This window comes from Lithobates pipiens, unplaced genomic scaffold (assembly GCF_037356315.1).
Source record: "Lithobates pipiens isolate NorthernLeopardFrog02 unplaced genomic scaffold, aLitPip1_a1.2 Scaffold_16, whole genome shotgun sequence".
Lineage (NCBI taxonomy): Eukaryota > Metazoa > Chordata > Amphibia > Anura > Ranidae > Lithobates > Lithobates pipiens.
Window position 1 is genome coordinate 106,885,076 of NW_027507748.1, and position 19,491 is coordinate 106,904,566.

Below are 19,491 nucleotides of genomic sequence, written 5' to 3' on the forward strand. Positions count from 1 at the left end.
GGGTCCCGAAAGCCAGCACGTTCACCTAAAGTGTTCCCGTATCTGACTTATTTTGGCAAGTTCATTTACAAGGAATGGGGTCGCCCGCAACGGACCTTTTTGGTCCCCAAATCCATGGCGGTGCGTTACCCTTTTGAGGAAAGCCTTCTTAAGAAGTGGTCAACTCCTCCGGTCTTGGACCCCCCAGTATCCAGGTTAAATAAAGTAACCACGATCCCGGTAAAGGGGACTCCTACATTTAAGGATCCCACAGACAGGAAGGCCGAGGCAGTGGCTCATTCCTTGTTTACGGTTGTGGGGTCTGCCGTGCGACCAGTACTGTTATCCACACTTGTGTCGCAGACACTAACTGAGTGGGCAAAACTGTTGCACCGCGAATTGGGAGAGCAACAGGCTTCTCCTGTCTGCATGGAACTAGCAGACCAACTAGTGCAAGGCCTCTGTTATCCAGGGCTTCAGTGTCAGCAATGGTGCTGAGGCTCCTGATTTGGTTAAAATTCTGGTCTGCTCACCAGGCATCCAAAAAAGCCCTGACGGATCTTCCCTTCCTTGGCGACAGCCTCTTTGGATGACATTATTAAAAATGCCACTGGTGGTACGAGTACCCTACTCCCACAGGCCAGGAAGGCTAAGGAGCCACGCCGTAGGCAGAGGCCCTCTTTTTCCGCTAACAAACGCCTTTTTCGTCTGCCCAGAGCTTCGATTAAACGCCCCCCAGCCCGACAGGACGACCACGGAAGGACAAAAAACATCCCTGGAACCGAAAGACTGTGAACAAAAGTGCTACCGCATGAAGGTTTGCCCCCACCCATGTCTCGAGTAGGGGGTCGCCTTCGGGAGTTTGCAGCCCGGTGGTCCTCTCGACTATCCGACCAGTGGGTCTGCGATCTGATTTCCTCCGGCTACAAGATAGTTTCTCTCTTGGCCGCCAAACAGATTCTTCCCCTCCAGCATACCCGTATCCCCGGCTCGCCAGGCCATCTTGGGGGCAGTAAGGGACCTGCTGAGGCACGGGGTGGTTGTACTGGTTCCGCTATCAGAGCGTCTCCAGGGATTCTACTCAAATCTGTTTGTTGTTCCCAAGAAGGAAGGGGTACGTCCAATCTTGGACCTAAAAGCTCTCGATCACTTTGTGAAAGTGCAGAGGTTCAGAATGGAATCAGTTCGCTCAGTAGTCGCTGCACTCCATCAAGGGGACTCCCTGGCGTTCTTAGACATCCAGGATGCGTACCTGCACATACCCATATGCCTTCGGCATCAAAAGTTTCTGCGATTGCAGTTGGGGAAGCCCACTACCAGTTTGTGGCTCTCCCTTTTGGTGTGGCAGCCCCCCGAGTCTTTACCAAGGTATTGGCTCCAGTTTTGCCGTTGCTGCGGCAACGTGGGATCGCGATCTTGGGATACCTTGAAGATCTCCTCCTGAGGGTGTCTTCCGCCTCAGAATTAGAGGAGGATCTGGCAATCACCTTGCAGACCCTGCAAGAATTTGGGTGGCTGTTGAACTTAAAGAAGTCGGTGATTGTACCGACCCAGTGTCTGGAGTACCTAAGCTTGCTGTTGGACTCCAGGGAAGCGAGAGTGCTTCTCCCCTCAGACAAACTGAAGACTCTCAGATCCGCGGTAAAGCTGCTGATGGACTGCAAGTGGTTGTCGCTCCGCTTCTGCATGCAAGTCCTGGGGCTCATGGTAGCCTCCATTCGAGGCAGTACCATATGCCCAGTTGCACACCAGAGTCTTGCAGAAGGAGATTTTGACAGAATGGGACAAATCTCAGTTGTCCCTGGTTCGACAGATCCAGGTGAGCCAGTCAGTCAGAGACTCACTGATCTGATGGCTGAGGTCCCCGATGATTCAGTCCGGGAAGTCGTTCCTACCTCTGAAGTGGACGGTGATCACGACAGATGCCAGCCTATCCAGCTGGGGTGGAGTGATGGGGGTTCAGTCGGCTCAGGGCCTCTAGTCGGCGGAAGAATCCAAGTTGCCCATCAATCTGCTCGAGCTAAGAGCGATCAGGTCGATGAGACTTCAGGGGCGTCCGATCAGGATCCAGTCAGACAACACCAGGGCTGTGGCATACGTCAATCACCAAGGGGGGACAAGAAGCTCAGCCGCCGCACAGGAGGTCGCTCACATACTTCGCAGAGCGACACGTACCGGCCTTGTCGGCCATTTACAACCCTGGAGTGGAGAACTGGCACGCAGACTATCTGAGTAGCCAGATGCTGGTCACAGGAGAATGGGCGTTGCATCTGGAGGTATTCAGGCTACTGTGCCTGAGGTGGGGGCACACCAGACGTGGATCTTCTGGCCTCCCGTCTCAATCGGAAGGTGCCGAGATTCATGTCCAGGACGAGATCCGTAGGCAGACGTGTCAGATGCGCTGGTGGCTCCGTGGGATCAGTACCAGCTGATCTACACCTTTCCTCCACTAAAACTGTTACCACGTCTGCTTCGTAGAGTGGCAGTCAAGGAGATCCCAGTAATACTGATTGCCCCAGATTGGCCTCAGCGTCCTTGGTACACAGGCCTGGTACGCCTGGTGGCGGACGCCCCATGGCGACTGCCGTTACGAGAGGACCTTCTGTCTCAAGGTCTGATTCTCCATCCTGCTTTACCATCGCTGGCTTTAACGGCATGGCTATTGAGAGCCAGGTGTTGAGGAACCGGGGTCTATTGGACTCTGTTATCCCGGCTATGTTGAGGGTGCGGAAATCTTCTTCTCGGAAGATATATCATTGTACCTGGAAGGCCTACATCTCTATGTGTAAGGAGAAAGGATGGCGCCTGCGTTCCTTTTCCATATCCAGGATCCTGCTGTTTTTTCAGCAGGGAATAGACCAGAAATTGGTGTTAAGCACCATTAAGGGGCAAATTTCAGCCTTGGCTGTCTTTTTTTTTTTTTCAGTGACCCCTGGCACCTCACTCATTAGTGAGTACCTTTGTTCAGGGGGTCCGACATGTAGTCCCTCCGGTGCGTCCACCGTCACCCCCATGGGATTTGAACCTGGTGTTATCAGCGCTTCAAAAAACGCCGTTTGAAAATATCAGGGAGATTCCCCTGTTGACTCTTTCCCAGTAAGTGGTCTTTCTAGTGGCCATCCCATCGGCCAGGAGGGTTTCGGAACTGGCGGCCTTATCCTGAAAGTCGCCTTATCTGGTTATCCACAAGGATAAGGTGGTGTTGCGTCCGCAACCGTCTTTTCTGCTGAAAGTGGTCTCGGCTTTTCATATCAATGAGGACATTGTGTTACCATCTCTGTGTCCTAAGCTGAAACACCCTAAGGAGGTGGCCCTTCACGCTCTGGACGTGGTTCGGGCTCTTAAGGTGTATTTGTCTGCCACTGCTCCCTTTTGGAAGTCAGACTTCTTGTTTGTTTCGGTGGCTGGTCCAAAGAAAGGCATGGCGGTCTCGTCGGCCACCATGGATCAGACCGATTGTAGTGCAAGCCTACGCCTTGAAGGGGCAAGTGCCCCCTTTTCGTTCATGGCCCACGCCACAAGAGCAATCGGAAGTTCTTGGGCCTTCCGACACCAAGCGTCTGTCACGCAGGTATGTAAAGCGACGACCTAGTTGTCTGTCCACACGTTTTACCAAGTTCTACAAGGTAGACGTCAGTGCATCAGCTGATGCCTGTTTTGGCCGCAAAGTTTTGAAGGTGGCCGTGTAGTTGCAATTGAATATGCAATATATTTTCTTCTTTCCTGGTTTTTCGATAAAAACGCAGTACCGTTAAGTTAATGCGCTGTTGCATTATATTCCACAGTTTTTTGGTACGGTTGTGGGTAGTCACTCCTGTTGAGAGTACCCTGGTTTTGTGGTGGATTTCTCCACGCACTGTTGTTTTTTATGGGTAAAGTTTCACTAGTTCCCACTTGTCATGGTGGATGAAGTTTCTATGCTGTTTTCCCACCCCTCGTTTGGCACTGCTTAGGGACGTCCCAATGGCTAAGAGCTGTGTCGGTCGGTGAATATAAGAGAAAATAGTATTTTTTGACCTCACCGTAAAAACCTTTTCTCTGTAATTCACCGGCCGACAGCACCCGCCCCTCCTTTTTCTCTTTACGTTATACTGCTTGTTGATGTACTGATGAGTGCATGGCAGACTGGAAGGTTGTTGCCCAAGGGACCGTCCCCTGGGCAGAACTAAGAGTTCTGAGTGTTGTATTACAACTAATGCCTAGTATCTCCTAGTAATAATGCATAACATCACAATGGCTAAGAGAGGAGTTGTGTCGGTCAGTGAATTACAGAGAAAAGGATTTTACGGCGAGTACAAAAAATCCTATAGTATACAATGGTCAGAGGTGGCATAGAGCAAATTCAAAGTAGCCAAGATGTATCTGTAGCATATTTTAGTTGGACAGGTGAGCTGACTCTTCTGACATTGTGTGAGGCTGAGCCACTATGGGACATTCTGTCAGACCTCAGCAGATGTCATGCTGTATGCTCAGTTGGCTTAGTTACAATTTCCCATCCTGCAGCCTGTTATTACTCCTGAAGAGATGTCAGTGTTGTCAGCCAATCCTTTTAAAATGTATAGTATGTGCTATCTATTCAACTGTGTTTAGGAGAAAAACAATGTTTCACATTTTCTATCGATGGTCTGATTCTCCAGTTTACTTCTTTCTACACAGTCTTACCCCTGGGTCACTTCAAATGTGTGACGATGGATTATTAGAACACTAGGTTAGTTTAAGAGGGAGCACAGCATACTTGCGTTTCAGTCAGGCTGCGACTCATTGAAAACCATGGGCAGGCCTATCTAATAAGGGATAAGTCACCGATCAGAGTGTTCATATGTAGGGGTCGACTGATATTGTTTTTTCAGGGCCGATATGATACCATTTTTTGGCTGCCCCTTAGGCCGATAGCCAATATCAGGTGCAGATATTCTGTGGATTTAAACTTTTTTTATTTTTACACTGTCCTTTTTTTAAATGTATTTTTTATTTTTTATTTTTTTCACTGCTTTTCTGTCACAAGGAATGTAAGCACAGGTACTCTTTATGGAGGGCGTCTAGAAGACCCCAAACCCCTCCACTGCACTTAAAAGGCTACACTTAAAGTGTTAAAAAACCAAGATCCTGCATTCACTATATCTGGTCGCCCACAGTACACCGAATCTGGAAATGCAATTATTTTAGTAGATATAAACTGCTAAATATTTTTTTTCATCAGCTGTATATAGCAGTTAGAGCAATCTTGTGACTTCTTTCAGTGTGTGCTGATGGCTTGTGGGAGGAGTTTTTATTTCTCCCACGATTTTCCTATCGGGCTTCAAGACCCCTGATCCTCTATCTGTGCTGATTGGCCCTGTGCTGATCACATGCACCCTCCCAAGAAAAAAAAACTCTAGTAATACACACCAAACTCAGCAGCCTGACTCCATAGACCAGGGGTGTCCAAACTTTTTTCAAAGAGGGCCAGATTTGATGAAATTAACGTGCGTGAGGGCCAACCATTTTCCCTTACGTTTTTTGAACCATTAAAATTCGGTCTGTGTGTTCGTTCGAGCAATAATACACTGCCCAACAAGAATTCTCTTGCCTTTATGGCTGTGTGTGGTGAACAGATGAACTCAGGTGTATTATTTGGATATACCGTATTTATTGGCGTATAGCACGCACCTTCACTTTTTAAGAGGGAAGTTTCAGGAAAAAAAACATTTAAATAAAGAACTGTGAAGCAAAATAAGGGCCAGTGCCCACCTGCAGACCCACCATTGCCAGGAATGCAGCGCCCACCATTGCCAGAAATGCACTCGCCATTACCATCAGTGCAGCCATGGAGGGGGCAGGACGAGCGCCAAAGATATCCTACAGGAGAATCTCCTGTTTACACAGCGGCCTCTTTAAGAGAAAGTCCCGCCTCTTTTGATGGACAGAACAGTCGTCCAATTGCAGCGCCGCAGACGGGACTTCCTATTACAGAGGCTGCCGTGTAAACAGGAAATACTCCTCCTGTGTGCATGGCACTCGTCCTGCCTCCTCCCTCCGAGGCAGCCAGCCTATATATCTATCTTTTGTGGCCCTGGCGCTGGGAGATTGTCGGGGGGCCACAAAAGATATACATGTTTAACTAACCAGGCGGGCCGTTCAAAACCAGATTGTGGGCCGGACTTTGGACATGCTTGCCATAGATTGTAAATATCAGGTTATTTTTTGGCATTTGTGGAAGAAGGGGAAGATCAGAGAAGACTGGATCGAACAGCCTTTTTACACAGTGCAGAAGATTAACCCGTTAGGTTCTATACTAAGGGTTATAACAACCATGCTTTACTGCATATACAGACTGATTTTACTGTTGTGGGTTTAGTAGCTTTCACCTGGGGTGGCATCTTTATCGTTAACAAAGTGTTACATATTTCAATATGCTTCCATCCTAAGACCATGTTACTTACCACCACACATTTTTGGAGAAGTGACCCTGGTACTTTCAACATTGGAATAAGCTGCTTTGTCAATGCAGGTGTTTGGAAGCTGACAGTCTATTATAGGGGGATAAGGATGACAGGAGGTAGGGTGTTTGCAAGCTGGCAGTGGTGGTCTAGGTGTGATGAGGCTGACAGGGGGTAGTGTTGCAGTGGGGTGCCGGGTGTGATGAGGATGATGGGGCGGGGTGTTGGCAAGGTTGCAGTGGGGTGCCAGGTGTGATGAACATGAGGATGACAGGGGGTGGGGGTAGAGTTTTAGAAAGGTGGCAGTAGGGTGCCAGGTGAGATAAGGATAACAGGGGTGAGAGAAAAAGGAAAGGCACAGAGAGAGAAAGAAGGATCACAAATAGGAAAAAAGAAAACCAAACACATTTTCGTCAGGATCTTTATTATTTAGGAGTTTAGAAATTGGGAAATGTACTTTTAAAAGTTTAGAAATATCTATTATCTCAATATGCATGTCTGCAGACTGTAACCGATGCTGCAAAAAACATGTACAGGGTTGTTATCTTGTTTATGGGAATATCTGAAATCCACTACAGCCTGTGTCCTCATGCTTTTATGGGAGATGGATCATCCATTAATGAAAATGTGACATCCCACCCACTTTTTTAGTTACTGGGCATGGAGGAGGAGGGGGTGAGACTGGGCTGTCATTTAGGATCTGTATACACGCCCAAATGTGTGATGTCAATAGTATGTGACCTGACTAGCTCAGCTTAAACAGGAAATATTCTCTTCAGCAATAGAGACCAAACGGAGCATGTGCAGCAGGCCTACTCCTGACTATGTCTTATCTGGACTTGTCCAGAGTGACCATGCAGGAGAGGGAGGATCTGTGCATACAGGATCATACAGTCTTTTCCCCTAGTGCAAAAGATTAATCACTTAAGTTCCACTGTGAGTATAACAAGCATGCTATTCTGCATATACAGACAGACAGATTTTATTGTTGTGGGTTTAGTAACACTTTAAGACTGGCTTGTGTAGTACTACCATTTTTAACCACTTCAATACCGGGCACTAAAACACCTTCCTGCCCAGACCAATTTTAAGCTTTCAGCGCTGTCGCATTTTGAATGACAATTGCGCGGTCATGCTACACTGTACCGAAATGAAATTTTTATCATTTTTTTCTCACAAATAGAGCTTTCTTTTGGTGGTATTTGATCACCTCTACGGTTTTTATTTTTTGCTAAACAAATAAAAAAAGACCGACAATTTTGAAATAAATGTTTTTTTTTTTTTTTTTTGTTTCAGTTTCAAAACTTTATAAATAAGTTTTTCTCCTTCACTGATGGGCACTGATATGGTGGCACCGATATGGTGGCACGAGGAGATGGCACTGATATGTGGCACGGATGGGCACTGATAGCTGGCACAAATTGGCACTGATAACTGGCACAAATTGGCACTGATAACTGGCATGGATAGGCAGCATGGATGGGCATGGATAGGCGGCATAGATGGGCACTGATAGGCGGCATTGTATTGTACCGATGGATGCCAATCAGTGCCAATCAGTGATGCCCATTGTGGGCACTGATTGGCATCCATTGTGGGCACTGATTGGCATCCATTGTGGGCACTGATTGGCATCCCTGGTGGTCTAGGGTGGCATACCTTGTGCTGGGCATCCCTGGTGGTCTGGTGGCGTCCCTGGACTCTTTACCGAGATCGTAGTTGCGGTCACCCCAGCAACAATGATCGCAGCGGCTCCAAATCTTGCTAATTTCATATGACGTCCGGTCATATTCAGGATTTTGAAACCACTGTGCAGCCGTGTTTCTGCTATAGGGCGGGCGGCAAGTGTTTTTAAATAGTATTTTATTTTTATTTGTTTAGTACTTTCCCTTTTTATAATGATTGTGGACTATATCTTTTGGACTTTGTTGAAACGGAAGTCCTCATACCCTTCTACTCCCCAGAGTAGGAGAGCATTACGTTTGTGAATAAACGGCCCAGTTTCTACAGTTTGTTGTGTTTCAGCCTCAAGGACAATTTTGAAAAAATAGAGAAATGCCACCGAATCGTTTTTCCTTTTTATTTCTAATCTTCACTAATCATTGAAATTTTGATTTTCAAAATCTAGCCCCATATATTATCTAGGATATCTAAAGTGTTAATAATATATTATAACCGCAAAATGATGCTCACATGTTTCTAAATTATTGTTTTGCTTGCAGACAATTCTAGTAAGTATGATAGCCGTGATGTAGAAAGACTTCAGAAAGATGATGGCTGGGTGGAAAGCTATCTGCTGTGGAGGCATAACGTGATCGAGGAAGCTTTGAAGATGATTGATGAAAGCTTCAGATGGAGAAAAGAGATTGCTATTAATGGTAAGAGACAATGACATTTGTTAGTCCTTGGTGTACATAAAAACCACCAAAATCAAGTAAATAAAAATAGTTTGCACTGGCTGTAGGGTCTTTCTTTCCAAAACTATGTTGGTTCTTTGTGGTTGTTCATGGGAAGAATTGTGTACTGATAGTGTGATTTCAGAAGAGTTCTGTATTCACCCAGGATATAAGGTTTCACTTCTGCTGTATTGTGTGTAATTTAACCACTTCAGATCCGCGCTATTGCCAAATGACGGCATTAGCGCGGACCTACATTTTCAGGACTACGTCTATTGACGTCGTCCTGGTTACGAGCGGCCTGCGCGCCCCCTGAGGGGCGCGCGCGGCGCGCTCTGTGATCGGCGAGTCCGTGAGACTCGCCTGATCACCGATCCGTGTAAGGGGTCGATCCCGACCCCTTATCACGTGATCAGCTGTCAGCCAATGACAGCTGATCATGTGATAGAACGGAGCCGGTAATCGGCTATTATTCCTCCTCGCGCTGACAGCGCGAGGAGAGAAAAAAAAAGCCGATCACCGGCGGCCGTGATCGGGACATCAGTCCCGATCACGGCCATCAATACATGTGCCCACCTGCCACCTGCCTGTGCCCACCTGCCTCCCGCAGTGCCATCCTGAAGTAAAATAAAAGAAAAAGTAAGTGCCCCCCGTCAGTGCCCCCTGTCAGTGCCCATAGTGCCCACAGTGCCACCCACAGTGCCACCCACAGTGCCACCCACAGTGCCACCCCACAGTGCCACCCACAGTGCCACCCAATCTGCCTCAAAGGTGCTGCACCCCAGTGCCGCCCATCAGTGCCCAGCAGTGCCGCCCATCAGTGCCCAGCAGTGCCGCCCATCAGTGCCCAGCAGTGCCACCTATCAGAGCCACCTATCAGTGCCACCTATCAGTGCCCATCAGTCCCATCTATCTGTGGTACCTATCAGTGCCCATCCGTGCCACCCATCCGTGCCACTTATCCGTGCCACCCATCCGTGCCATCTTATCTGTGCCCATCTTTGCCCATCAGTGCCGCCTTATCTGTGCCCATCGGTGCCGCCTTATCTGTGCCTATTAGTGCCGCCTTAACTATGCCTATCAGTGCCCACCAGTGCAGCCCATCAGTGCCCACCAATGCAGCCCATCAGTGCCCACCAATGCAGCCCATCAGTGCCCACCAATGCAGCCTATCAGTGCCGCCTAATCAGCGCACTTCAATGAAGGAGAAAAATGACCCGTTTGCAAAATTTTATAACAAACTATTAAAACATGATTTATTTTTTATTTTTTTTTGCATCTTTTTTTGTTTGTTTAGCAAAAAATAAAACTCCGAGCTGTAACTAAATACCACCAAAAGAAAGCTCTATTTGTGGGAAAAAAATGATAAAAATTTCATTTGGGTACAGTGTTGTATGCCCGCGCAATTGTCACTCAAAGTGCATCAGCGCTGAAAGCTGAAAATTGGTCTGGGACTGAGGGGGGTTTAAGTGCCCAGTAAGCAAGTGGTTAAACAAAATAAAAAAAAAATAAAAAATTGAGGAGCACTCATTCTTGGTAATGGCAATCGTAGGTGGGTGGAGCAGAGAATGCAGTTACCTTATATTGTTAGAAAACCAGTGGGTAACAGCCAATGTTCATTTTGGGTGCAGAAAACCCTTAAAGTGATACCAAAGTCTAGTGTTTTTATTTTTTTTTATTTTTTTTAGTTAATATTATATTATACTTGTCTGTTCTGTATAATGGATTTGCACAAAGCAGCCCAGATACTCCTCTTCTCTGGTCCCTCGTTGGCACACCTGGCCCCTCCCTCCTGCCCCCACAGCAAGCCGCTTGCTGTGGGGGCACCTGAGTCGAGCCACTGCTCTGTGTGTCCATTCAGACTCAGAGCCGTGGTTCAGCCCCGCCATTTTCTCTCCTCATTGGTTCACTGACTTTAACAGCAGGGGTAGCCAGTGGAGCCACACTGCTGTCTTAGTTAATGAGGAAGGAGAGGCCCGGGCAGACGAGACTCCTACAATATCCCCGGATCGAGATAGGATCAGGTAAGTATTAAGGGGGCTGCACAGAGTTTTTTATTATCTTAATGCATAGAATGCATTAAGATATAAACATTCTGCCTTTACAACCACTTTAATATTTTCTTGTTAAATAATACCTTTTTAATCAAATGCCAGATTTATTTATTTTTTTATATTGATTAAAAGCACCAAAGCGTCTCCATTCCTCTTCATCTCATTGGCCAGAATGAATTATTTTTTCCTATTGGCTGACCTCAGCCAGTAGAAAAATAATAGTTGTTAAAGACAGTCTGGAAAGGAAGATGATGTAATTGTTCCAGACAGTCTGTATAGGATGATAAATTGCGACACACTGTATAGTATGCGCTACCTGACGAATTGTAGTCCACAGCAACGCCACATTAAACAATGATTCCAGGGATATACAGTGCCCTGAAAAAGTATTCATAACCCTTGAAATTTTCGAGATTTTCTGGATTTTATGTGATAAACCAACACAAAATGGCACATTAATTGTGAAGTGGAAGGAAAATGATAAATGGTTTTCTAATAAATTTGTGGCGTGCATTTGTATTCAGCCCACGAGTCAATACAATGTAGAACCACCTTTCCCTGAAATTACAGCTGCAAGTCTTTTTGGGGATGTCTCTACCAGCTTTGCACATCTAGAGAGTGACATTTTTGCACATTCTTTGCAAAATGGCTCAAGCTCCGTCAGACTGGACGGAGAGCGCCTGTGAACAGCAATTTTCAAGTCTTGCCACAGATTCTCAATTGGATTTAGGTCTTGACTTTGACCTTTGACTTGGCCTTTCTAACACTAGAATATACTTTTTGAGCTAAACCATTCCATTGTAGCTCTGGCTGTATGTTTAGGGTCGTTGTCCTGCTGGAAGCTGAACCTCCGCCCCAGTCTCAAGTCTTTTGCAGACTATAACATGTTTTCTTCTAAGATTGTCCTGTATTTGGCTCCATCCATCTTCCCATCAACTCTGACCAGCTTCCCTGTCCCTGCTGAAGAAAAGCATCCCCACAACATGATACTGCCACCACCATGTTTAACGGTGGGGATGGTGTGTACAGGGTGATGTGCAGTGTTTTCCGCCACACATAGCGCTTTGCTTTTAGGCCAAAAAGTTCAATTTTGGTCTCATGTGACCAGAGCAGCTACTTCCACGTTTGCTGTGTCCCCCACATGGCTTCTCTCAAACTGCAAACATTACTTTTTATGGCTTCCGTTTAACAATGACTTTTTCTTCTTGCCACTCTTCCATAAATGCCAGATTTGTGGATTGCATGACTAATAGTTGTCCTGTGGACAGATTCTCCTACCTGAGCTGTGGATCTCTGCAGCTCCTCCAGAGTTACCATGGACCTCTTGGCTGCTTCTCTGATTAATGCTCTCCTTGCCCAGCCTGTCCGTTTAGGTGGATGGCCATGTCTTAGTAGGTTTGCAGTTGTGCCATGCTCTTTCCATTTCCAGATGATGGATTGAACAGTGCTCTGTGAGATGTCCAAAGCTTGGGATATTTTTTCTCACCTAACCCTGCTTTAAACTTCTCCACAACTTTATCCCTGACCTTTCTGGTGTGCTTCTTGGCTTTTCATGATGCTGTTTGTTCACTAAGGTTCTCTAACAAACCTCTGAGGGCTTCACGGAACAGCTGTATTTACTCTGAGATTAAATTACACCACACAGGTAAACTCTGTTTACTATATATGTGACTTCTAAAGGCAACCACTAAGTTCCACTAAGTTTTTTAGTTAGGAATATGAACGTAAAGGGGGCTAAATACAAATGCATGCCACCCGTTTCATATATTTATTTGTAAAAAATTTAGAAAATCATTTATCGTTTTCATTTTACTTCACAATTATGTGCCACTTTGTGTTGGTCCATCACATACAGTGGTGTGAAAAAGTGTTTGCCCCCTTCCTCATTTCCTGTTCCTTTGCATGTTTGTCACACTTAAGTGTTTCGGAACATCAAACCAATTTAAACAATAGTCAAGGACAACACAAGTAAACACAAAATGCAATTTGTAAATGAAGGCGTTTATTATTACAGGTGAAAAAAAATCCAAACCATCATGGCCCTGTGTGAAAAAGTGATTGCCCCCCTTGTTAAAACATACTATAACTGTGGTTGTCCACACCTGAGTTCAATTTCTATAGCCACACCCAGGCCTGATTATTGCCACACCTGTTCACAATCAAGGCATCACTTAAATAGGAGCTGCTTGACACAGTAAGGTCCACCAGAAGATCCTTAAAAGCTACACATCATGCTGAGACCCAAAGAAATTCAGGAACAATTGAGAAAGAAAGTAATTGAGATCTATCAGTCTGGAAAGGGTTATAAAGCCATTTCCAAAGCTTTGGGAATCCAGTGAACCACAGTGAGAGCCATTATCCACAAATGGCGAAGACATGGAACAGTGGTGAACCTTCCCAGGAGTGGCCGGCCGCCCAAAATTACCCCAAGAGCGCAGCGACGACTCATCCAAGAGGTCACAAAAGACCCCACAACAACGTCCAAGGAACTGTAGGCCTCACTTGCCTCAGTTAAGGTCAGCGTTCATGCCTCCACCATCAGGAAAAGACTGGGCAAAAATGGCCTGCATGGCAGAGTTCCAAGGAGAAAACCACTGCTGAGCAAAAAGAACATCAAAGCTCATCTCAATTTCTCCACAACACATCTTGATGATCCCCAAGACTTTTGGGACAACATTCTGTGGACCGATGAGACAAAAGTGGAACTCTTTGGAAGGTGTGTGTCCAAGTATATCTGGCGTAGAAGGAACACTGCATTTCATAAAAAGAACATTATACCAACAGTAAAATATGGTGGTGGTAGTGTGATGGTCTGGGGCTATTTTGCTGCTTCAGGACCTGGAAGACTTGCCGTGATAAAAGGAACTATGAATTCTGCTGTCTACCAAGAGATCCTGAAGGAGAATGTCCGACCATCTGTTCGTGTACTCAAGCTGAAACGAACTTGGGTTCTGCAGCAGGACAATGATCCTTAACACACCAGCAAGTCCACCACCGAATGGCTGAAGAAAAACAAAATGAAGACTTTGGAGTGGCCTAGCCAAAGTCCTGACCTGAATCCTATTGAGATGTTGTGGTATGACCTTAAAAAGGCCGTTCATGCTCGAAAACCCTCTAATGTAACTGAATTAGGACAATTCTGCAAAGATGAGTGGGCCAAAATTCCTCCAGGACGCTGTAAAAGCCTCATTGCACGTTATCACAAACGCTTGGTTGCAGTTGTTGCTGCTAAGGGTGGCCCAACCAGTTATTAGGTTTAGGGGGCAATCACTTTTTCACACAGGGCCATGATGGTTTGGATTTTTTTTCACCTTTAATAATAAACGCCTTCATTTACAAATTGCATTTTGTGTTTACTTGTGTTGTCCTTGACTATTGTTTAAATTGGTTTGATGTTCCGAAACACTTAAGTGTGACAAACATGCAAAGGAACAGGAAATGAGGAAGGGGGCAAACACTTTTTCACACCACTTTACAATCCCAATAAAATATATTTACTTTTTTGGTTGTAACATGACAAAATGTGGACAATTTCAAGGTGTATGAATACTTTTTCAAGGCACTGTAAAGAAGATGATGAAAATGCACTCCGGCATGCAGCTCCTAAAGAACAGGGAGATTAAATCGGATGTCCAGCTTTACTTTCACTTGAAAAAGTTATATATGTAGCCTCGGCTATATACAGTATACAACCTTGTAATCTGGGTGTGACAAGATCTTGCCATCTCCCACCCAAAACAAAATAGTCGGACTGAGTGGCACTCAGCTATTTAAAGGCAGTTTTTTGTATACTATCAATGAATACAAAGCTGCTTCTCCTTGGCTGAGGCGGAGATTGTGACATCATCGGCCCACCTCTCTGCCTCAGCCAATCAGGAAGCTTTGTATTCATTGGTAGAATAAAAAACTGACTACAAATAGCTGAACACTGCTTAGCCTGACTTTATTTTGTTTTGGGATTGAGACAGGAACACCCAGAACCCAAAGCTGTGTATACTGTATATAGCTGAGGCTGGCGCACATGTAGCAAATCGTTCCTATGGGCCAGGTTGAACTTGAAAGTGACAGTAAATTTGGGACTTCACCTTTTAGGCACTATGACACATAGCAAGGGTGCAAACCTTGTACATTAAAGATGGTCTATTAGTCTAAAGCAGCCTTTCTCAACCTTTTCAACACAGAGGAACCCTTGAAATAGTTCTCCAGTCTCTAGGAACCCCTGCTAAAAATTAGAAATCTACAACTCATGATACATTAGTGTGATGGTCAGTGGGAAGAATGATCCTTACACTTGTGATCATTGGGAAGAATTGCCCCCTTACAGATAGCTGAAAAGATCAATGGTGTCAGTGGGAACTTATCAGAGAGTCAGAAATGGCCCAATGCTGAAGGAACCCCTAGCAACCTCTGGAGGAACCCTAGGGTTCCACAGAACCCTGGTTGAGAATCACTGGTCTAAAGACTGGTTCACACGACATGCAGTCCAGTGCTTTTTTTTCTGCATCAAAAACGCATGGTTAGTAGGTTATATGGTTTCCAATGGCATAATTCACACCAATGTGGTCAGTTCCAAGGCTTTCCAGTTCCAGGGGGAAAAAAAGTAGAACTGGGGGCTGTACTGGAACGTGGTAAGATGCACGGGAATGCACTAAAACACATAAACAATGCACCGGACCCCATTACAGTAGAAAAAAAAAAAAAAAAAAACATCTGAAATTCACCAAAACGCGTTAAGAACACGCATGCAGAAACACATCCCGAAAAGATCTTGAGTGTGTTTTTTGTGTTGTGAACTAGCCCTAATGCTTGAAAACCACTTATAGATAAGTAACTACATCTATTCATCAAAGACAGCTTGGGAGTACAGAAGCAGATGGAGCTCAACAAACCGTGGCCTAGCTACAAGATGGAAGCATATGCTGTACCACCCGCAGTGAGGGACCACTTTGGGAGGCATACTGCTTGTGGTTCTCAGTTGCCTAGATATCCCTAGTGAAGAGAAACAATTACCTGTGCTAGTGCTGCCATGAAGATACATTTAGGTACATCACAGCACTGCCAATGGCCATGGTTTGTTCAGTCTCTGCTGACGTAACTTTCCAGTCTGAGTTTTCACAGCTGCTACATAGGGATTGCTAGAAGACTAGGACATGAAATGGTGAATTTCCACATAATGGTGGATTTCTGATCCTGTTGTATGACATGACTTGAAAGACTGCTTTCTGACCATTCATATACAGTATAATGGATTTCATAGAGCACTGCTGTTCTGTGACCGTATGCAGATATTTGGTTGGTGTTTGCACATTAAGTCCTGCATGATACACTAATAAAACAATTTTTTTGACTGCAGCTAATCTCATGGAAAACATGAAGTCAGTATTAATCTGTGGAAAATGTGCATTTGTAAGAAAAAAAATCAGTATTTTAGCAAAGTGAATTGACACAACAGCTGAGTTATAGCATTAAAGTCTTCTGATATTTGCTTGCTTTACTGGGGTGCTCATAGGAGAGAACTGAATTCCCTGCTGTGTTCATCATTAAACATATTACTTTTTTCTGTTCAACGTGCAAGACACATTTATGGGGCTGGCAGTTCTGTCTTATTGTTTTTATTTGAATAACCTTTACATATTCTTTTACATATTCTTGCTCACAAGAATTCCCTATAAAATATTAAGCCATACATATTTCATTTTTTTTTTAATTCGCAATGGTTACTAGCAAATTATAATCGTATAGTATGCAAGAGTACCAATTATAGCGACATAAGGAAATTGTTCATTCGTTCACACGTGATATTTTCATATATTAGCACCTGTTTAAGTTGTGGTAGCCAGCCTTATGGTGGAGTTGAAGGCACTCGCCAGTCAAAGACGAAAATAAAATTGTAACATGTTTGTGTTGCCTGGAACATTTGTTTTATATCCAGAAATAGCTTGGAAGCTATAAATAGCACAGAACACTTCTCCCCCTGTTGTTTAAAATTATTTCGATTCTGAGCTTTTGTTAGTCTAGGTATTCTCAACTCTGCCCATTGCATGCTTGCCAAGCAGCACAATTGATAAACCGACCGGATGTGGCTTCAGTAAACTACATCTAACTCACATAAAGTTACATTGTGTGGATTTTCATATTTTTAGTAAGCTTGTACTGTTTCATGGATAACCTTTCCAGTTCACTGATTTGTTTTACTTGTTGCCTGGAGTAGCACAGATGCAACCTAAATGTATGCTGACTTGTACATAGCTGTTGAGGCTTTTTGCTCCATTTTTAGTATAAGGTATAAAAAGCATGCCTTCTAGGAAATAGCTGTGTGCAGGTTGAGTGGCTGAAGAGTTATGTCATATTTGTGCTATATTCCAGCAATTCAGAATCTGAAGTGTCCGCTGGGGTATAATGTAATTCTTTGCATGGCTATGCCCATTGTCCTTCAAAGTGCATCTAAAGCCAAACTTTTATTCTTTAGTTCTTAAAGTGGTTGTAAACTTACAAACCACTTTGACCTACAGGTAAGCCTAGATTAAGGCTTACCTGTAGGTCCAAGAAATATCTCCTAAACCTATACGGCTTAGGAGATATTTACTTGAAGACAACCACCGCTGTCTACGGCGCACGCGCTGTAGACAGCGGCGCGCATGCGCACTGGGTAAGCCGCAGATCGCGGCGATATGCCGCGAGTGTCGGCTCCCGTGCGCATGCGCGAGAGTGACGTCATCGATGCTCCGACGAATCACAGCGCCGGAGCAGCGAGACCCACTGAGACCCACCAAGAAGATGGAAGCTCGGAACTAGAGGGGACAGCGGTGACTTCGCTGGCTCCTGTGTCAGGTAAGTGACACATAATGGACTACTATGCGATGCTTTACCTTTGCAGGGAATCAAAGAGGAAGTAAACCCATCAGGGTTTACTTCCTCTTTAAAGCCTTAAACAGTATCCTTTTTTTTCTTTTTTTTTTTTCGTCTTGTCTGTTCCCAAAGACCCCCTCCTATCGGATCCGGTGAGCAGTTCCGGAACCAGATCTGTCACTGAGCAACTTCCCTTTCTGAATTTGTGGCGGCATTGGATGTCCATGCAGCACAGTGAGGTTTTTAGAGCCTGGAAGCCATATTTGGAATATTGCAGGGATCCAACAGAGAGCTGACTTCAGAATAGGAATGAAGGGGAAGCCTTTCTTCCAGTGGGGATACCTGATCTAGTGGCAACTGTCTAAGGCACATAGTATTCTATTGGTGTTTTTTTTTTTATTTCTCCTGCAGGAGTTTAGCGGCAGTGAAACCATGGTAAAAAGCCACATTTATGCATTTATGTTGCTGCTTCTGGCATTAATATATTTTATTTGCCAGAATTCTGGCAATTAGAATGTATTCACTTGGGAATGCGTTAATGCATGTTTAGGTGTTTTTTTTTTTTTTTTTTTTTTCCCAAAAAAGGTTTATTGAAAAAGGTATGAGTAGTTTACAGAATGATGAACAGAAATATAGTACATCAGGTACACAACAAGTCATTCAATCGTGACAATCCTATGAGGTGTAAAAATCCCCCAGAATGGTACAATACTTTGAAATAACTTGACTAACTTTAGAGCAATGCTTAGGTGTTTTTGAGCATTTTTTTATACTCCGAAACCCCTCTCCTAAACGCACAAGTGGATGTTTTTTATTTTATTTTTTCTCTGCCTCTTAACTCCAGTGTGTGCATGCTCAAATGCCTGTAAAAGCAGCATTTTTGAGCTTGAGTGGGCTTTAGACCCAAGAATTTACTTTTTTTTTTATCGGGAAAAGGGTGATAGACTTTGGAAGAGTAAATATGTTTGACAAGTTTTTATTACAGTTCAGGACCCTTTTGAGGTGATCTAGCCTTACTTCTTGTCCCTGTAACAGCAGAAGAAGAAATAGGAAGACGCAGCATTAACATTAACCCAGATACGATTTTTTTGCAGTTTTTTTCTCCTTTGGAAAATTTCTCATCGCTTTTCTCATCTTTCAGAGCTTCTGAAATGTTGTATGGTTAGGATTCAGAATAGGGTGACTACAATTAAATCTCTCCTTACTTGCAAAACATTTTCTTCAATATTTTACAGATTTGAATGAATCAGTTCTCCCCAGATGGTGTTTTGATGTCGGTGCTACATATCTACACGGTTATGACAAAGAAGGCAATAAACTCTGTAAGTGGAACACCTGTCATTTTATTGTATCACAACCCATAATAAAGTTATTTGTTTAATTGGGCTATGTGAATTCATTGTACAGGTTTTCCTAAGTGGAAAATCTATTTGGCATGGGATTGTGATAATAGATTTGATATACCTGTGTGCAAGAAGAGCGTAGAGTAATGTACTATGCAGTACACTACTAAAGCATATGGTTCCTATAATACATCGGCAAACCTGGGAGATGCTGTGATTTTCTTTGGAACTGCTTGATTTACTGGATGTGAAAGTATTATAAGTGATTATTTTTACCAGCTCTGTTGTCATCACATGATCAGCTGTCATTGGCTGACAGCTGATCATGTGGTAAGGGGTTGGGATCGACCCCTTACTCCGATCTGTGATCAAGCGAGTCTCATAGACTTGCTGATCACAGAGTGCGCCGTGCGCGCCCAATAGGCGCGCAATAGATGTTGTCCCGGCAAAG

At 44.5% G+C, this 19,491-nt stretch overlaps 1 protein-coding gene across 2 annotated transcripts in view; it reads left to right on the top strand.

Annotated features, from left to right (window-relative positions):
- The window catches only part of MOSPD2 (motile sperm domain containing 2), a 150,337-nt gene that overhangs the window by 39,156 nt on the left and 91,690 nt on the right, over positions 1 to 19,491 (top strand). For both annotated transcript variants that reach the window (XM_077480224.1, XM_077480223.1), the window contains exons 3-4: positions 8,621 to 8,776; positions 18,933 to 19,019. In XM_077480224.1, the coding sequence (XP_077336350.1) occupies positions 8,621 to 8,776; positions 18,933 to 19,019 (243 nt within the window). The remainder of the gene's footprint in view (positions 1 to 8,620; positions 8,777 to 18,932; positions 19,020 to 19,491) is intronic.